The sequence below is a fragment of the Littorina saxatilis genome, linkage group LG1, assembly GCF_037325665.1.
Source record: "Littorina saxatilis isolate snail1 linkage group LG1, US_GU_Lsax_2.0, whole genome shotgun sequence".
Taxonomy (NCBI): Eukaryota; Metazoa; Mollusca; class Gastropoda; order Littorinimorpha; family Littorinidae; genus Littorina; species Littorina saxatilis.
Genome location: NC_090245.1, coordinates 64,139,044 through 64,156,164, shown reverse-complemented (window position 1 = coordinate 64,156,164; position 17,121 = coordinate 64,139,044). Strand labels below are relative to the sequence as shown.

Genomic DNA, 17,121 nt, shown 5'->3' with positions numbered 1-17,121 from the left:
CAAAACCCAGATCCGCCCCTGTTAACCCTTTCGTCTGTCTTGATACGGGTCATGCGATGTTTGTTCCAAACACAGAGGATAAATAATGTTTCGTGGAGGAGTCGGTCATGACCGCGGAGAACGTTTCCTCGTGCCAGTGAGCATAATGCAGACGACACTATAACAAAAAAGCAGAAAGGGAAGGAGCAACGGGCGGGGGTGCGTGGGGGGGGGGGGGGGGGGTGATGTTGAGAAAGAACAAATTCCGAAGCTTTTTTTTTATCAGTTTATTTACTTCTTGAACTTTTACAAAATGCTTTTTGCTGAATGCAAGGCCTTTTGTGTACAAATACTTTACTTATCTAGGCAGCGAAAATTGACACCGAAATAGAAGCCATTCAAAAGAACCTGATAGACTCGCTGCTGGATCCAAATTAACACATACATACAGAAAACGTCATGGAGTGGACATATGGCAATCCCGATCAAACGATCACCTTTGTGCCCCTTGTTTGCTGGTCACTGATCTGATTACAACTGACCACATATTGTCCTCAGTTTGCACAGACCTACAGGTGTAAATGTCCGTCTCATTGTGGACAGCATTGGTGATGAGCTGCACGCACGGCTCATTGGATTCCCATGTACTTTTATATGTACACCTTAATACAACGAGAGCCTCGTACTACATGGGAAGGGTCAGAATTTCGACTATTGCCAAATTACGGAGAGGAAGAGAGAATGAGAGATATATATATATATATAAGGATATTTGTAAACATCGTGCGAGCTAATAATAGAACACCCTGACGAAGGCCACGAGGCCGAAATATTGGTGAAAACGTGAAGGCTTGTTGTGGTTATTTTTTCCATATTTGTTTGTGTATATATATATATATATATATATCTGGAAGAAGATAATATTACGTCTTCATATGACGTACTATGTTCTATTGATATATATGTGTTTAATAGTAACCATAGACGCCTGGTCTATGATACTTTAAAGAAGGCTTGGTGCCTAGCAGAGACTATAAACTTGATATATAGCATGACTTCCCTTCTTTGTCTCTGTTATTCTAGTGAGAAAATATCCAGCGATATTTCTCCGTAGGCCTAAAGTTCGGCCATGACCTAGGCAAAATAACTTGCGCAGCCGCAGAAACAAGAAAAAGGACATCTTTCATGAAATGATTGGGAGCCACGCAAATTTGACCTCTTGATTCCGACTATGAACCCGCTGTTGATAATCTGGAAGGTCGTACCAGAGATGCAGATCTATCTCTGGTCGTGCCGATTCATAGATTCAACCTACAAACTGCGACCTCATCTGTGATCAGATGGCCAAGAAATGCGTGGAATCTTTTATTCTAAAGCCTTATGGCTAGCTCGTTTCGACAAGCATTAAACGGATGAAATTAACCACATGCAGTTTATTTCAGTCTTCAGAAAACTGCAAACGCATCAGTACACCAGTTAACAGTTTCGGCGTTTACATGGAACGAAGAAGGAAAGCGGAAGAGGAAGAAGTACAAACGAACTCGCAAAAAACGATCTGCGCACGCGTTCTAATCAAAGGGGAAAAAAGGAAAATCGCGTGTTTGTGTGCCCGATGTAATCCTTAGAACCTTTACACTCTTTCTTCGAACACTCAAAAGCAACTTCAGGGCTGGAAGACTACACAATTGCACTTTCTGCCAACTGAATCTACGCTTTCTCAAATCAACCGGAACAGGAAGAAGAAGAAAAAAACTCTCGAAAAAAACGATCTGCGGATGCGCATTTTCTCAAAAACAGGAAACCGGAAGAGGAAGAAGAAGCAAAAGAGCTCGTAGAAAAAGATTTGCGCATGTGCGAATCTAAAATGGCCGCGGAACTGTTAATCGGTGTATGCCTCCTGTTGTCGGTGTTTTGTACAGAAATCTCTTCCACACGATAGATTCGCTGATTTGTCTCACGAAGCCGTCATCAACACGAACACAACGATTGCAGAAGCAAACTCTGCACTTACACGACTGAGACACAAGACTGATTATTTAATAGCTGCAATGCCAACAGAGAGCAAAGACGTTTTCGTCAACCCACGGACTAGCCATTTGTAAGACGGAACCCACCGAACCAAAAACAAATGACGTCAGAGTCTCTTTCGTTTTGCGTGTTATTTTGTCATGACGTCTTTTTATGACAGTATGCGCGACAATTTTTGTCCCTTCCTGTGTCATTTTAGACTGCGGAACAAGCAACTCGAAAGTAGCTATAAACCCGTGTGCTCAAACAGCAGAAACACTCTTTTGGGTTGCCGTTTCAATGTTAACCAAAAAGTGCAAGAAAATAAAACAATGTTCAGTGACGAAATGACAGTGGATTGAGCATTTATTCCGGTTGATAAAGGTACGATTGAAGCTTCTTTTCACTCCGTGTCAGCCAACAAGACTAGATTTTTAGCAGACGACAAACAAACTATGTGTAGTACCTGTCTTGTGATGACAATTATGTCGTTATAAATTATCTGTACGTAGTGAAGACATTTCAAAACAAAAATTAGCTTTGATGCGTCACGGGATATATAAGTTACATCTCTGATTCATCCATGGAATCGCGTGGTATTTCGTCTCGACAGGTTGAATGAATACATGATGTCTTTTCCGGAACTGGACAAAACTGGCCTTGCCAAGACTGACACAAAATATAGTTCTAGAACTTCTGGGCTTGCGTTGGTTATTCTGCCCATGGTGAATTCCCCATGCTTTGTTTCCACATCTCATGGCAAATTCTCCTTACTTTGGTCATGCCATATATACTTTACAGCTCCGAATCATCCATGGTACCGCGTGGTAATTTGTCTCGACCGGGTGAAATAATATAATGACGTCACTCTCGGCAGAGCCTCGAGTGACGTCATCATATTCATTGACCCAGTCTCGACAAAATATCACGCGATACCATGGATGGACGGAGCTGTAACTTATACATAATGATTTTCTGGAAGAAGATAATATTACGTCTTCATGTGACATGCTATGTTCTATTGATAAATGTGTTTAATTGTAACCATAGACCCTTGATTTATGATACATTCAAAAAAGCATGGGGGCTGGTAGAGACTAATCATATTTTTCTTGAAGAATGTAATGTTACGTCTTTATGTGACGTGCGATAGGATGTTCTATTGCTGTGTTGTTACTATAGACACTTGGTCTGTGTACCTTTGAAAAAAGCCTGCGGGCCGAAAATTTGGAAACAAAAGATGAGACATTCGGGCTTGGTGTTGAACTTTTTATTGTGATGTATAAATAAGCTTTTTAAGCTTTAAAAAGTGTGGAGTGGTGCAAAGGAAAAAGATATGCATGTCTACTTTGTGTAAGCCTTCACACGTACATGCATATATACACATACATACATACATACATACATACATACATACATACATACATACATACACACATACACACATACATACATACATACAAACATACATACATACATGCATACATACATACATACATACATACATACATACATACATACATACATACATACATACATACATACATACATACATACATACATACATACATGCATGCATGCATGTATACATACATTTTATCCAGTAATCATGAGGTGTCATGTAATGCAACAGAATTCCGTGTTCATATAACTAGGGTTTGCTTACTAAGCTGCTTTTTACATTTAGTCAAGTTTTGACTAAATGTTTTAACATAGAGGGGGAATCGACACGAGGGTCGTGTTGTATGTGTGTGTGTGTGTGTGTGTGTGTGTGTGTGTGTATGTGTGTGTGTGTGTGTGTGTGTGTGTGTGCGTGTGTCTGTGTGTGTAGAGCGATTCAGACTAAACTACTTGACCGATCTTTATGAAATTTGACATGAGAGTTCCTGGGAATGATATCCCCGGACGTTTTTTTCGTTTTTTCGATAAATGTCTTTGATGACGTCATAACCGGCTTTTTGTAAAAAGTTGAGGCGGCACTGTCACACCCTCATTTTTCAATCAAATTGATTGAAATTTTGGCCAAGCAATCTTCGACAAAGGCCAAACTTCTGTATTGCTAAAAATGAAATCCACCAACGCTATCCAGCCAGCAAGTGGACTCTTGCCTACACTGATGGCTCAGCAGAGGATGCAACGAGGAATGGAGGTAGCGGAGCATACATCTTGCAGCCCAAGAAGCCCCCAACAACACTGTCAGCTCCAAGCGGAGCCCTCAGCTCCAATTTCAAAGCTGAGGTCAACGCGCTCTCCCTTGCAGCAAGCTTCCTCAACTCAGAGGAAGAAACACCAAAGAACACTGTCTTCCTGACCGACTCAGTCTCTGCACTACAAGCCCTCGAATCCAGCAACACAGACCAGAGCTTGGAAGAGCTGAAGCACCAGATCAGCACCCTCGCCAGGAAGTCCACAGCACACTGCGGAATCTCTGGTAACGAGAAGGCAGACGAGCTCGCCAAGAATGGCAGCAAGATGGAACAGCCAAACCACTGCCAGTCATATCGAGAGGCAAAGACACAGATGGAAAGAGAAATTTACCAACAAAACATCTGGCTACAAGCCACACCAAGACCCCCTCCATCTCCTAAGCCGTGCTGAGCAGGCTATCATCTTCCGCCTCCGCACTGGACACTGCTGCCTCAAAGCACACCTAAGGAGGATAGGTGTAGCAGAGTCTGCCACATGTGACTGTGGAGAGGGAGATCAGACTCCAGAACATGTTCTCCAAGCATGTCCCCTCCTCGACCAACTGCGGATCCAGACATGGCCTGACCAAACAGATCTGAGGACCAAAATGTGGGGAGCACTGGAGGACCTGGAAAGAACGTCCATGTTCATGGCATCCTCCAGATTCCGAGTCTGACACAACCGTCGTACGAAGAAGAAGAAGAAGGTGGCTTAAAAATTAATTAATGACTTTGGTCATTAAAAATCTGAAAATTGTAATTAAAATAATTTTTTTATAAAACGATCCAAATTTACGTTCATCTTATTCTTCATCATTTGCTAATTCCAAAAACATATAAATATGTTATATGTGACCCTCCACCACGAAATGAGTCGCATGTCACTTCGCGCGGTTCTGCGCTAGGCTTGATATAAGTCCGGAGAGTGTATGGTAACAGCGTGAGGATCACCTTAGTCACAGGCTTATAACTCAAACAGTTTTCGCTCTTTTCTAAACCGGTTTTCACCACTGGATAGAGCATAAAAAACTCTTTAGGAAAATGTAAAAATATGAAAATCGTGCAAAGGTGACATGCGACTCATTCCGTGGTGGAGGGTCACATATTTGGATTAAAAACAAGCTTTGAAAATTAAAAATATAAAAATTATGATTAAAATTAAATTTCTGAAATCGATTTAAAAACAATTTCATCTTATTCCTTGTTGGTTTCTGATTCCAAAGACATATAGATATGATATGTTTGGATTAAAAACACGCTCAGAACAAGCGGTGGACAGATGATGCTACGAGTATACGGTCTTGCGGAAAAAATGCAGTGCGTTCAGTTTCATTCTGTGAGTTCGACTGAGCTTGACTAAATGTTGTATTTTCGCCTTACGCGACTTGTTTCTTAATGGTGTTGGTCAGTATATACATGTTTTGCACTCCTACTAACACACTGACGTTGTGAACAAAACTGCATCCTTATCTGTTGTTTGGGGTGCCAACCAGTTCGCAGGGTGCCATGCCAGGCTTGACAGAATACCGCGTGGTGGTCGCCAGTACCGGGGACATGTCCTACAACTTCCCCACTGTCATCTCCGTCCTCTGCAGCATCGACGTCACTTACTTCCCCTTTGACACCCAGAAGTGCGCCCTGCAGGTGAGAACTACTTTTAAGTCTTGTTTAATATCCTAGTCACTCTTCAAAAAGTTAAACATTTTGTTCGAGCACTGTAATATGTGTCACGACTTTTTTTAATATCAACGCATTTGATAAGAATGTGTTCTGTAGTCAAAGGTTTGTCACATCCTATGCGGTAAGGGTCTTCACCCTCTAATAGTTATGTATCCGTGTGCAAGTGCCTCCTCTCTACTACTAGAGCGGTTCTTTTGCAAGTTCTCAGACAGTTTGGGCAGAATTGTGTGAAGTTTGCTTTTAAATGGTGGTGTTGTACAAAACATACCAGTAACTAAGGAAATCAGAATCAACTAGAATGTTTGGAGGGGATGAGAGGGCCACGCACCAGGAGCCGTCAAAACAACCAACAACAAGAAATCCTTTGGTCGAACGTTTCTTCTTCCAAGATAGCAAAACATGCATACAACAGAACAAGTAAAAGCAACCCAGAGGCAAAGCTCAAAGAGAGTAGTGTTGGGAATCTGACGTATTGATGTTTCGATGGGTTAAAACCAGAACCATCTAACTGGATTTCCACCATTTTGAGAAATGGCCACTTGAAGATTTCAACCCCTTATAACAAATAGTAAACACAGGATTGTAGCCCTCATATTTTACACACTTGACTTAGAGGTAACACTGGTCATGCACACTAGTAATCAATTTAATTGAACAACTTTTTCATATGCAAAAAAGGTATAATTTGTTCTGCTTCCAGAATACACTCCTGCTCTTTTCTCAGTTCTGGAGCTAGAAAAGCCCAGTGCACCATAGCTGCTTCTGACTTCCACACAGACCCCACTGTGGCCTGTGCTACAGCAGTCAGAAGCAGCCTCCTCACACATAGCATGTTCTGCTTCCAAGCAAAGCTTATACTGTACATTAGTTCAAATCGTTCTTCAAGGTTTATTACCGTCATAAACAAACAAATGTCAAGTCACTTGCAAAAATATCATCAAGGACTCATGTATTCATTCATTGTGTGGCCTAATGAACGCAACACGCATAAATAAAAATTAAATTGCCGGTACTTTTCATAGCGAAAAAAAACCACAACACACACACAAAACTCTCTCTGAAATCATTACACTTTTTTTTTTTATTGTGTTTTTCAAGAAATCCCAACGGTAATCTTATGTTGTATCAGCTCATATCGTTTTGCGTTACGCACAAAAACTACAAACCCAATAACACTAACAACAAACCAAACGAACAAAGCAGCAAACAAACGAATAAACACAAGGCTGAAGGCGCATTTTAACCACACAATGCAAATGGTAACAAAATCACGAGCTTTAGATCCTGACTGCATGCTCTGTTCATTATCAAGAAAACAAATAGGCATTCTTACCTTTTGTTGTACTTTCCTCTTCACAACAATGTTGTGCAGAAAGGTCGAAATAAATAATACACATTTTGCACTTTTAACAGTCGACCTCCTGTACTGCTTTTGTCTTAGCCGTTTGACCAGTTATTCCTGTGTAAAATTCATCTCTGAGTGTCTTCGCTTTTCGAACACACCTTTTCCCGTAGTCCCGGGTTGCAGAGTCTTTAAGTTCGGCTGAACTTCTTCTCATGAGGTGTCACATAGGATGCTTCCTTCATCGATGACAGAATTTTCTTTGTTGGGGTTCCATAAACAGATGGAAGAGATGCTGTGGTAGTTTCACCTTAACCGGGAGCAGTGTCTGACATATATACTACAAGCTGATGTGAATACACCTACAGGGTAACAGAAACTGTGGAAGCACACACAGGAGAAAGATGTACAGGAGTTGGGTAGCTTGATTCATTTTTGAGGGGTGGAATCACAATCAGCAAGTATTGGAGTTGATGCATGACTCGAACAGGAGGATAACCCCCATTCACCATGTTCTCAAAAGGATCTTCGATTGAAGAAACAGCACAATCGTCATATTTTGGGGTAGATTTTGCCAATGGAGACGCATCAAAGTCATCAGGTTTCACTTTTAGCATTGGCAGAAAGGAGATTATGCAACCGTAATCCGTGAATCCGAAGGACAGTCTCCTGAAATGCATGGTGCTTCTTACTTGCCTGGACGGCCTGATTCATCTCCTTTCAAACAGCGTCTGCAAAAGACATGGATACTATGAATGTTATCTCCTTTGAACAGGCAATTACTACATGTACTTCTATTTTAAAATTATTAACCGATAATTAAAAAAAAAGGTAATTGCCTCCGTATTATCGCTTCTGCGTTAAAACTTTGGATAGTTTTCGTGTTTCTATTCACACAAACAAATGAAACATTAGTACTTGATTACACTCTGACCACTCATGCTCATCAGTTTGACATTGTGATAACCTCTGAATAACAAAATATATTAGAGTCAATTAAACTGACAAAATCCATCAACCAAATCATTCATTTATCCATCTTTACAAGCATACACAAATACTGAAAACACTCACTTACATTTTTTAATTTTTTAACAAACACTAAAGAGCTGCATGGATACACTACACATGCACACACCGTCACACACAAACACACACTGACACAAACAAACACACACGCGCGCAAGAACATTCACGCTGAAACAAACACATTTACCTGCCTGTGTTTTACAATTAGGAAAACAAAACACAAAAAGCTAGGAATCAGTTTGCAGATACAGGATTTAGACTGAATCAGAAGGTTAATCCCCTATATATTTTAAAAAGGAATCTGAATTTCAGCTTTTATGGTCTGTTCAAATGGGGAAAAAACATAATACATGAAGATACTCACTTGAATCTGTGTCCTGACTCGAGCAACAGCCAAATTGACTGTACAGCAGATGTAAAAATGGCAGAGAGCTGTTCTCTGTTCAAGTGTTTTCAGAAAGTGGACCATCCTTTTGTCAGTTTAGCACCCCCCCCCACCCCACCCCACCCCCTTGCACCCACTTTACCACCAACCCCCCTCCCCGGCCCCAACCCCCTTATTACCACCCTCCTCCCTCAATATCAAGGGACTGCAATCTTTCCTAATTCATTCTTCATGCACACTTTATCACAGGAAAGTTAATTGTGTTTAAACCCTGTACATCCGGAGTCAGGAATTCGGATACTGACACTTGACAGGTGTCACTGACCTGTTTTAGTTCCCACAGTCTATCAAATTCCTTTTTCTGTCGACAGCAGACTCTACTACTGCTAGTTACACTATTCTGTGTGCTGGAGGAAATCCTACACCACACAGAAAGGGTCAAGACCAGATACCACTACCGCGAATGTGCGCTTATCTGGCTGCGCTGAAAACAGGAAAAGTGACTGTGACACAGCAAGCAGAAGAGGTCAGGTGACGATGGCTGCATCTGGCTCGCAGTGAAACACTCCCCTTTCCCCACAGGCCTCAGTAGCAGAACAGACTAAACTGAACTTAGCACGTTCTGCTTCCAACCTGGATGGAGTTAGAGGGTTCTGCTTCCAAGATGAGCAGGAGAAATGCTTGGAGCCAGAACAAATTATGACTTATAAATACGCAATTATGCAAGATTTTCAAGAATCCTTCACAGAAAGTGAGAATCATGTTACCATAAGTCAAATAACTATAAAGTTGCAAAACATGTTATTTGGAGGTAATTGGTTCTGGTTTTAGCCCATCGGTTTGATGTTCAGTTTTTGAACTAGTCGAATGGGTATAGTTCACATCAGTAGACTCTTTCGGCACTCTGTTTTTTCCAAATTGTTTTTATTACATCAGTTTTCTGAGCATTGTCTGCGTGTGTGGATTCACAGTTCGGATCGTGGGCTCACCACGGCTTTGAGATCAACCTCACCAACCGGTCGGCTGCAGGCGACATCGGATCTTTCGTGGTCAACAGCGAGTTCGACATCACCTCAATGCCCCTAGAGCGTCACGTGATCACATACGGGTGCTGCCCCGAGCCCTACCCCGATGTGACGTTCTACGTTAACCTCAAGCGCAAGCCCATGTTCTACGTGCTGAACCTACTGTTCCCCTGTATCATCATCACCTCGATGTCGGTGCTGGGCTTTCTCTTGCCGCCAGAGTCCGGGGAGAAGATCTCCCTGGAGATCACCGTGCTGCTGTCTCTGGCCGTCTTCATGCTCGTCGTGTCCGAGACATTGCCGGCTACTTCAGAGACATTCCCCTGGATCGGTGAGCTGGTTTCAAAGAGTTATTTCACTTTTTTGTGTGCAAAACAAACCATACCACAAACCAAATGTTTGTAGTTATGACAGTGACAACCTGACGTTAGGCAGTCATACCTCATCGTCCGAGAAAGGAGCCTGGGTAAAACCAGGACCGCGTAGGCAGGGAGAGAGGGAGCGGGGAGATGGACCGGAATAGGGAGAGATCGGGGAAAAATAAGTCAGAAAGTACCTTGTTAAGGCCACTCTGTTCCGTGAGAGGAAATGTAAAAGGCAAGAAGAAAATAAATGGGGGCTGAAAAGAATTAACAATGTGCAACTGCCACAGTTGAGAGCCTGGTGAGAACAGCCAGGCGTGGAGGAGTCAGTCGGTTATGACCGCGGGGAACGTTTCCTCATGCCAGTGAGCATAATGCAGACGACATTATAACAATTGTCCAACAGACATTATTCTATCTACACACAAAGTCATGAATTGTTGCAAAGTCCGCAAACGTCTTTCTGTTTTAATGTTCCTTTGAAAGTTGCAAAACCTCTGAATGACTCCTTTAAATGCCTCGGAAAGTTAACATTATTGTAGCTGTTATGTGAGTAAGTTAGGAAAACAATCCGGAAGACTATTTAAACCTGACGTCAACAAATGTTTTTTTCCATAGCCGACAGAATAGCAGAACTATGCAACCATGCAAACTAATCTTCAGAAGATAAATAAATGGCGTGTTTTTTTCTTTTCTGCGCAAAAGTCGTTTAAGTTCGTGTATTCTTCCTTTATTGAATTCGAAACTTACGGTTTTTTGCCATGTTGTCTTTGAGAAAACATCATTAAAAAGAGTCTGATATGATTCCTGTAAGAGAAATGCCCAGGTGAAAAGTATGCTGATTACACGAATTGTGTTTGTTTGTTTATTGCTTCTTCTTGTCTCGAGAACCCACGGGTCATACGAGACCGATTCAGCACAGAGATTATTCTCCTTTTTTGTTCTTAACCAACTCTTTAAAACTAATGCACATGTTAGGTGTTTCACAGTAAAATGTAGAAGGTTCACTAAAACTCAGATTCTTTACGAGATTGTACTTTCAATCTTATTGAAAATCTCTTTCAGAAAGTTAAATAACGTGTCCGGCGGAACGTCCCAGAACAGACAAAAGTAGTCCTTCTTGCTTCATAGAAACTGTTAATAAGAAATACGTATGTGAATCGTCTTTTTTATGAAATAAACTGTGAGAAAATAGTTCTAGTTTATATTTTAGAAGTACCCGACAGACCATGAAAACATGTCACGATAGAAAAACCTAACACTAAGGTGTGTAGGGGGCCGGGAGAGGCGTCGAATCATCGCCAGTACGTGCAAACAGTCCTATAATATGACCAAACCTACTGGCCTAGCTAGTTACAGCTGTTGCAAAACAACTGTCGTTTCAAGAGTACGAACGTAAATAAAATCTAAAGGAAACACGGTGCAATTATTAACAGCTTTGCTAAGTTAATTAATAACAACTAGGCCATCGTCCCTTCGAACATTCGCTGGAACAAACCGATTCGTAATTGCGAAAAGAGGCAATACTTTGAACTTTTGTGTTTCAATGTTATGTCGTAAGTGGAGCGCCACAAGGTTCTTTATATCGCCCTTCACATTTTACACAACTATCGCATCAGAGAGGCTGCCCCAGATGTCAAACATTGATGAGATTCTTGTGTTTAGCGAGCTTTGCGCTGTGCAAACAGATTGTTCCACAGCCGAATGAACAATTACCGATGATCAGAAACGCCAACCGCCACCTTCATTATTCATCAAGGCGAAAAAAGAGAACAGTGGATGCCGCTCATAAGCAAAGAGAGTTAGTAGCAGCCTATTGTAGCGCTCATATGCGTCAGACCACAGTTGCAGTAATAGTTATGACGTCAGCAAGGAAATCGAAAGAGAGAATGTACTCAGTATAATTATATCGATTGAATTCTTCATGACGACTCAAGCGTGACGTTGCCTTTCAGCAATTGCTGTAGAGCCCCCGAATTGACAATCGTTTGCTTCATCTTTGTCTGTATTGCATTTGTGAGACGTATCCTTGATCAACCGTCGAAAACTGATCTTGTGATAGAACCGACAAAATATCCATCATCAGATCGTCCAATTCACCTTATTATGATTAGTCATATATCATGTTAGAGCTCAAATCACGTGTTCACGTCATTTTTGTTCAGAATCAAGCAAGACGCATAGAGCAATGTCAAAACATTAATTCAATATGTCTATCTTCGAGAATAAAATTGAACACACTGGCTTTTTATTTATTTGTTTTTAATTAAGACCAATAAGTCAACAAGGAAACTGAACAAAGCTGAGATAAAATCGACAAAAGATTAGTGTCGCTTTGATGAAGATTAATTACGTGTTCGGCTTGAATAAGACAACAGACACCAGATATCAGTTCTTGTTACCATAAATCTCAAAGTAGACCGAGACATCAGGATAAATGACACAGAAACACAGACATAGACAGATAGACAAATTGACAGATAGACAGACAGGCAGACAGGGAGACAGACAGACGGATAGACGAACAGACACACATATACACACACACACACACACACACACACACACACACACACACACACACACATATACACACACACACACACACACGCGCGCGCGCACACAGACACTCACATACACACGCGTACGCGCGCGCGCAAATACTATTTCACAATTTAACGCGATTGGCTCAAAGCAGAAGACAACACACGCACACACACACACACACACACACACACACACACACACACACACACACACACACACACACACACACACACACACACACATATATATTTATCCCCGAGTACGCTAGTACTTGGGCTCAACAGACTTTAATCGTGTGTGTGTGTGTGTGTGTGTGTGTGTGTGTGTGTGTGTGTGTGTGTGTGTGTGTGTGTGTGTGTGTGTGTGTGTGTGTGTGTGTGTGTGTGTGTGTGTCTGTCTGTCTCGACTTAACAGCTTATTGCTGGGAAAGTACTGGACGCAGTTTGTTCAAAAGTTGATACACTAACTTGATAATATGTCCAATTAATCGTATTAAAACTTCATAATGTTACCTGGAACCTAAATGCGAAATAAACCACAAAACCGACTTGGCGGTGGGACGAATTCAGACGGAGCAACAGCCAGCCATTGAGCTGATAGAACAGCCGAACGCGTCACACAGTGACGAGAAATATAGCGTACTAGATGAATACCCTCTTCGCCGGGTACGGCTTCGCCGGGAAGAAGTCGAGCCGAATACCCGGCTGCGCCGGGGACCCGGCTTTGCCGGGTGTACGCCGGCTTTGCCGGCGCACCGCAGGAAGGAAGGGAGATAAACGCGCAAAACACTGGAGAAGAGTAAAAATAGTATAACGGGAATATGGATTGAGCGTTGTCGACAGTGACCTTCTAAAAATAGAAACGGGAATATGGATTGACGCCACACGAAGGAAGGGAGATAAACGCTGAAAACACTGGAAAAGATAAGGAAGAGTTACTGGGAATGGATCCAGAGAAAAACCAAAATCGGTTCAGCGCTGCGCGCTGAGAGCACGTTGAAATATCTCATCGAGCAGGTTGTGTCCGGGGTGTACCTGAATATGGGCACCAAATTTGAAACAGATCCATCGAGAACCTTGGGCGTGCATCGCGAACACACACACACACACACACACACACACAGACACAAGTCGTTTATATATATAGATGACATGCGAGACGATTTGCCAGCCTTTGCGCGTTGTGTGTTTGAATAATTTGATTTTTTTGTGTACCCCATTTTCTACCAAGCGTTGGTTGCTCAGTCGCGACTGCGGTGGTTTAGAGGTCGCGATTTTGTGTTTTGATTCTTTTCATATTAATTTGTATTTTTTTCTTATGGTTTCCTTTGTTTACATATGTTTCAGTCTTTTACCTTCACTTTACATTAAAGAATTTGGTAAAACTACCTGGGGCGTGATAAATGCAAGAATCCGCGAGCCAGGACAGTAAAAGAACTTCGTGGGCCACCAGTTGACCAGTTATGAAGAGGGTCGGCAGTATATTTTTCACTGTGATCAAATAAAAGAGAAAGGCCAGTCACCACGCACATCCTCGGCTCGCATGCAATGTAGTTATATAGCAAAGGGAATGCCTGTAATTCACACAGAGCAATCACTTGGTCTTAAACGTGCACAAGACAAAAACTTTCATACTGGGGGAGCGAGCCAGTCTGAAGAGTACTCGGGTCCAGCGCGAGCGTTTTTTATAATGAGAGCCTGCTAAAAATGCCAAAATGTGCACTCGATCGCTTGTACTTTTAAAGAAAAGTTAAATATAGAATGACGTCAAGAGCGAGAATGCATAGAAATTACGTCATGAGCAAGGGAGATCATCCTTTACTTTAGCACGCACGCGCGCTACGTTTTTTTTCTCAGAAATTCACTCGATTGGCTGAAAGCAGAAAACAAAACGGGCTTTTTTCATACTCACGCACAAGGCTCAAGAACAGGAAATGCTGCTTGTGTCTGACGAGATTCCCGGACCTTTTCATGGCTGGGATAAAACAAAAACAAGTCGCGTGAAACGATATAAAAACAGTTAGTCAATCTGTAGGCATCAAACTAAGATTTATTCCCCCCTCTGCTTCTTTACCTCTGTAAACTTGTAGAGCTAGTTATTTTTCGATAATGACCCAGCAACCAAACAAATAACGAGCCAGCAACAGCCTGAATCCTCGATAGTGCAATGGGTTGAGAAGCTGTTCTGTTTCGGTACTACTTTTGCGACTGAAAAGTTCCGAACGCTCTATACGTACGAAGTATACATCTCTGGAGCAAACAATACAAACATACCGCATTTAAATTAACAACTACAGGCCTGAACACATGAATCTCCATGTAAAATCCATGAGTTCGGTTGTTTTCTGAATCTAGATCTGCCGTTCATCACAAGCAAATTCCCAAGGCAAGTAACTCATACTCTGGCGACAAGAGTAGTTCCCCTTCTTTTAACGCAGTTTCTTCGACAACACTGACTGCAATCCGACGGTCAGTTTTCAACAATATTTCATTTTATAAACAGATCACACGCAACCAAATGCACACATCTCATCAATTTAAACAACATAAAGCGGTTTCATACACTATTTTCCCCAGAAAACTGAACTTCATACAGTAATTAACGTTGGAACACGGGTGCAAAAGTTCGTCTGCTAGTCCCATTTGACGAAAGAACATTTACTAAACGATACTAAAACATAAACAGAACACACAATATCTGCCTTTACCGCCACAGCAGAATAACAGCATATCTGTGTACTTGATTTTAGTCCAAAACAGGGAAACTGAAAAGAAGTGTTAACAGAATGGAATGATTTGCACGGAACTATACAACCGCGCATTAATCGATCGCCTGCGCAGGTTGACTGGTTGAGTGATTCGGATTCGATCAAACTTTCGCACAAAAACTCCTGTTTTTTTGGAATAACTGAAGAAAGGAGGAATAAAGAGGTTACACACCTCGTCTCAGTGATTATTAAAAATAATGGTCTCAGTTCGCGGTCATGAAAAAGCTCGCTGAAGCTCGCATTTTTCATGATCCGCAAACTTCGACCATTATTTTTAATAATCACTGAGACTCGGCATGTAACCTCTACATCAACACCAAAAAGTAGTCATCACCGAGACTACATTCAGATAGTCTCGGCTAAACTTCCCCAAAGACCGAGACGGGTTACGCTCGTCTCCGCAAAGCATGCGAACATTATACTCGACCTATTTTCTTTAATTCTGAGCGCGTTTTTCAAGTAAACATAACATATTTATATATATATTTGAATTCAGGAGAAGATGAGGAATACAATGCAATTATGTGTTAATCTGTAAGTGAAAATCTTTTTTAATGACAATTTTAATGAGCAAACTCGTAAACTAATTTTTAAGTCTCCATGCCGAAATGCAATACCAAAGTCCGGGCTTCGTCGAAGATTACTTGACCAAAATGTCAACCAATTTCGTTGAAAAATGTGGGCGTGACAGTGCTGCCTCAAGTTTTACTTATTGCCGGACATGACGTCATCAAAGACATTTATCGAAAAAAAGAAAAAAAACTTCCGCGGATATCATACCCAGGAACTCACTTGTGAAGTTTCATGAAGATCGGTCGAGTAGTTTTCTCGGAACCGATCTATACACACACACACACACACACACACACACACACACACACACACACACACGTACACACATACACTACACCCTCATCTCAATTCCCAGTCAATGTTAATACATTTAGTCATAACTTGACTAAATGTAACCAGACCGTATTGTGATCCTCATGCACACGGTTGTAAGAGCTTTGAATGCATGCTTATCATTGAATAATTATGCTTCTGGGTTGTCACACGTGTCCATTTTGCTTTCGCCAAAATACCTGACAACGGCAACCCGAAAATAAGCCCCTTATACCTCTTCATCAATACCAAACGCTGATCAATACCAACTTGTGATTAATACCTGTTTTTCAATACAAAGTATTCAAACATATTTCTTATCATTACGGCGCTTCTAGGCACTGACAGATTTGCGCTATTTCATCACTATTATTGTGAGCGGTGACAACTGCGTAATTATCATTATGGCGCTTCTAGGCACTGACAGATTTGCGCTATTTCATCACTATTGACAAATGCGTAAGTATCATTATGGCGCTTCTAGGCACTGACAGATTTGCGCTATTTCATCACTATTATTGTGGGCGGTGACAAATGCGTAATTATCATTATGGCGCTTCTAGGCACTGACAGATGTGCGCTATATTGACTGTGTTTGTGGGTATTGACAAATGCGTACTTATCATGATGGTGCTTCCAGGCGCTGACACTGAGATCTGCACTTTACCACCACCATGCTTGTGTGTTGTGCCAGGTGTGTACTTTGCCTGCGCCATGATACTGGTGTCGGTGTCCACCGTGTTGACCGTGATGGTGCTGAACGTGCATCACAAGAACTACCGGCCCGTACCCAGGTGGATCAAGGTCCTCATCCTTAGGTATGCCGCTCGCGTCGTCTTCTTCACGGACACCGGCACGTGTCGACGGATACAAGTGCAGCAGACCAACTCCGACTTCACTCACCAGAACGGTTTAAGCGGCAAGCAT

At 41.8% G+C, this 17,121-nt stretch overlaps 1 protein-coding gene across 1 annotated transcript in view; it reads left to right on the top strand.

The window, feature by feature from the left end:
• The window catches only part of LOC138976441 (neuronal acetylcholine receptor subunit alpha-10-like), a 35,786-nt gene that overhangs the window by 14,815 nt on the left and 3,850 nt on the right, over positions 1-17,121 (top strand). Inside the window, exons 5-7 of the mRNA XM_070349299.1 lie at positions 5,666-5,816; positions 9,580-9,964; positions 16,889-17,121. The exon at positions 16,889-17,121 is cut by the window's right edge and continues 6 nt beyond it. Coding sequence (XP_070205400.1) covers positions 5,666-5,816; positions 9,580-9,964; positions 16,889-17,121 — 769 coding nt within the window. The remainder of the gene's footprint in view (positions 1-5,665; positions 5,817-9,579; positions 9,965-16,888) is intronic.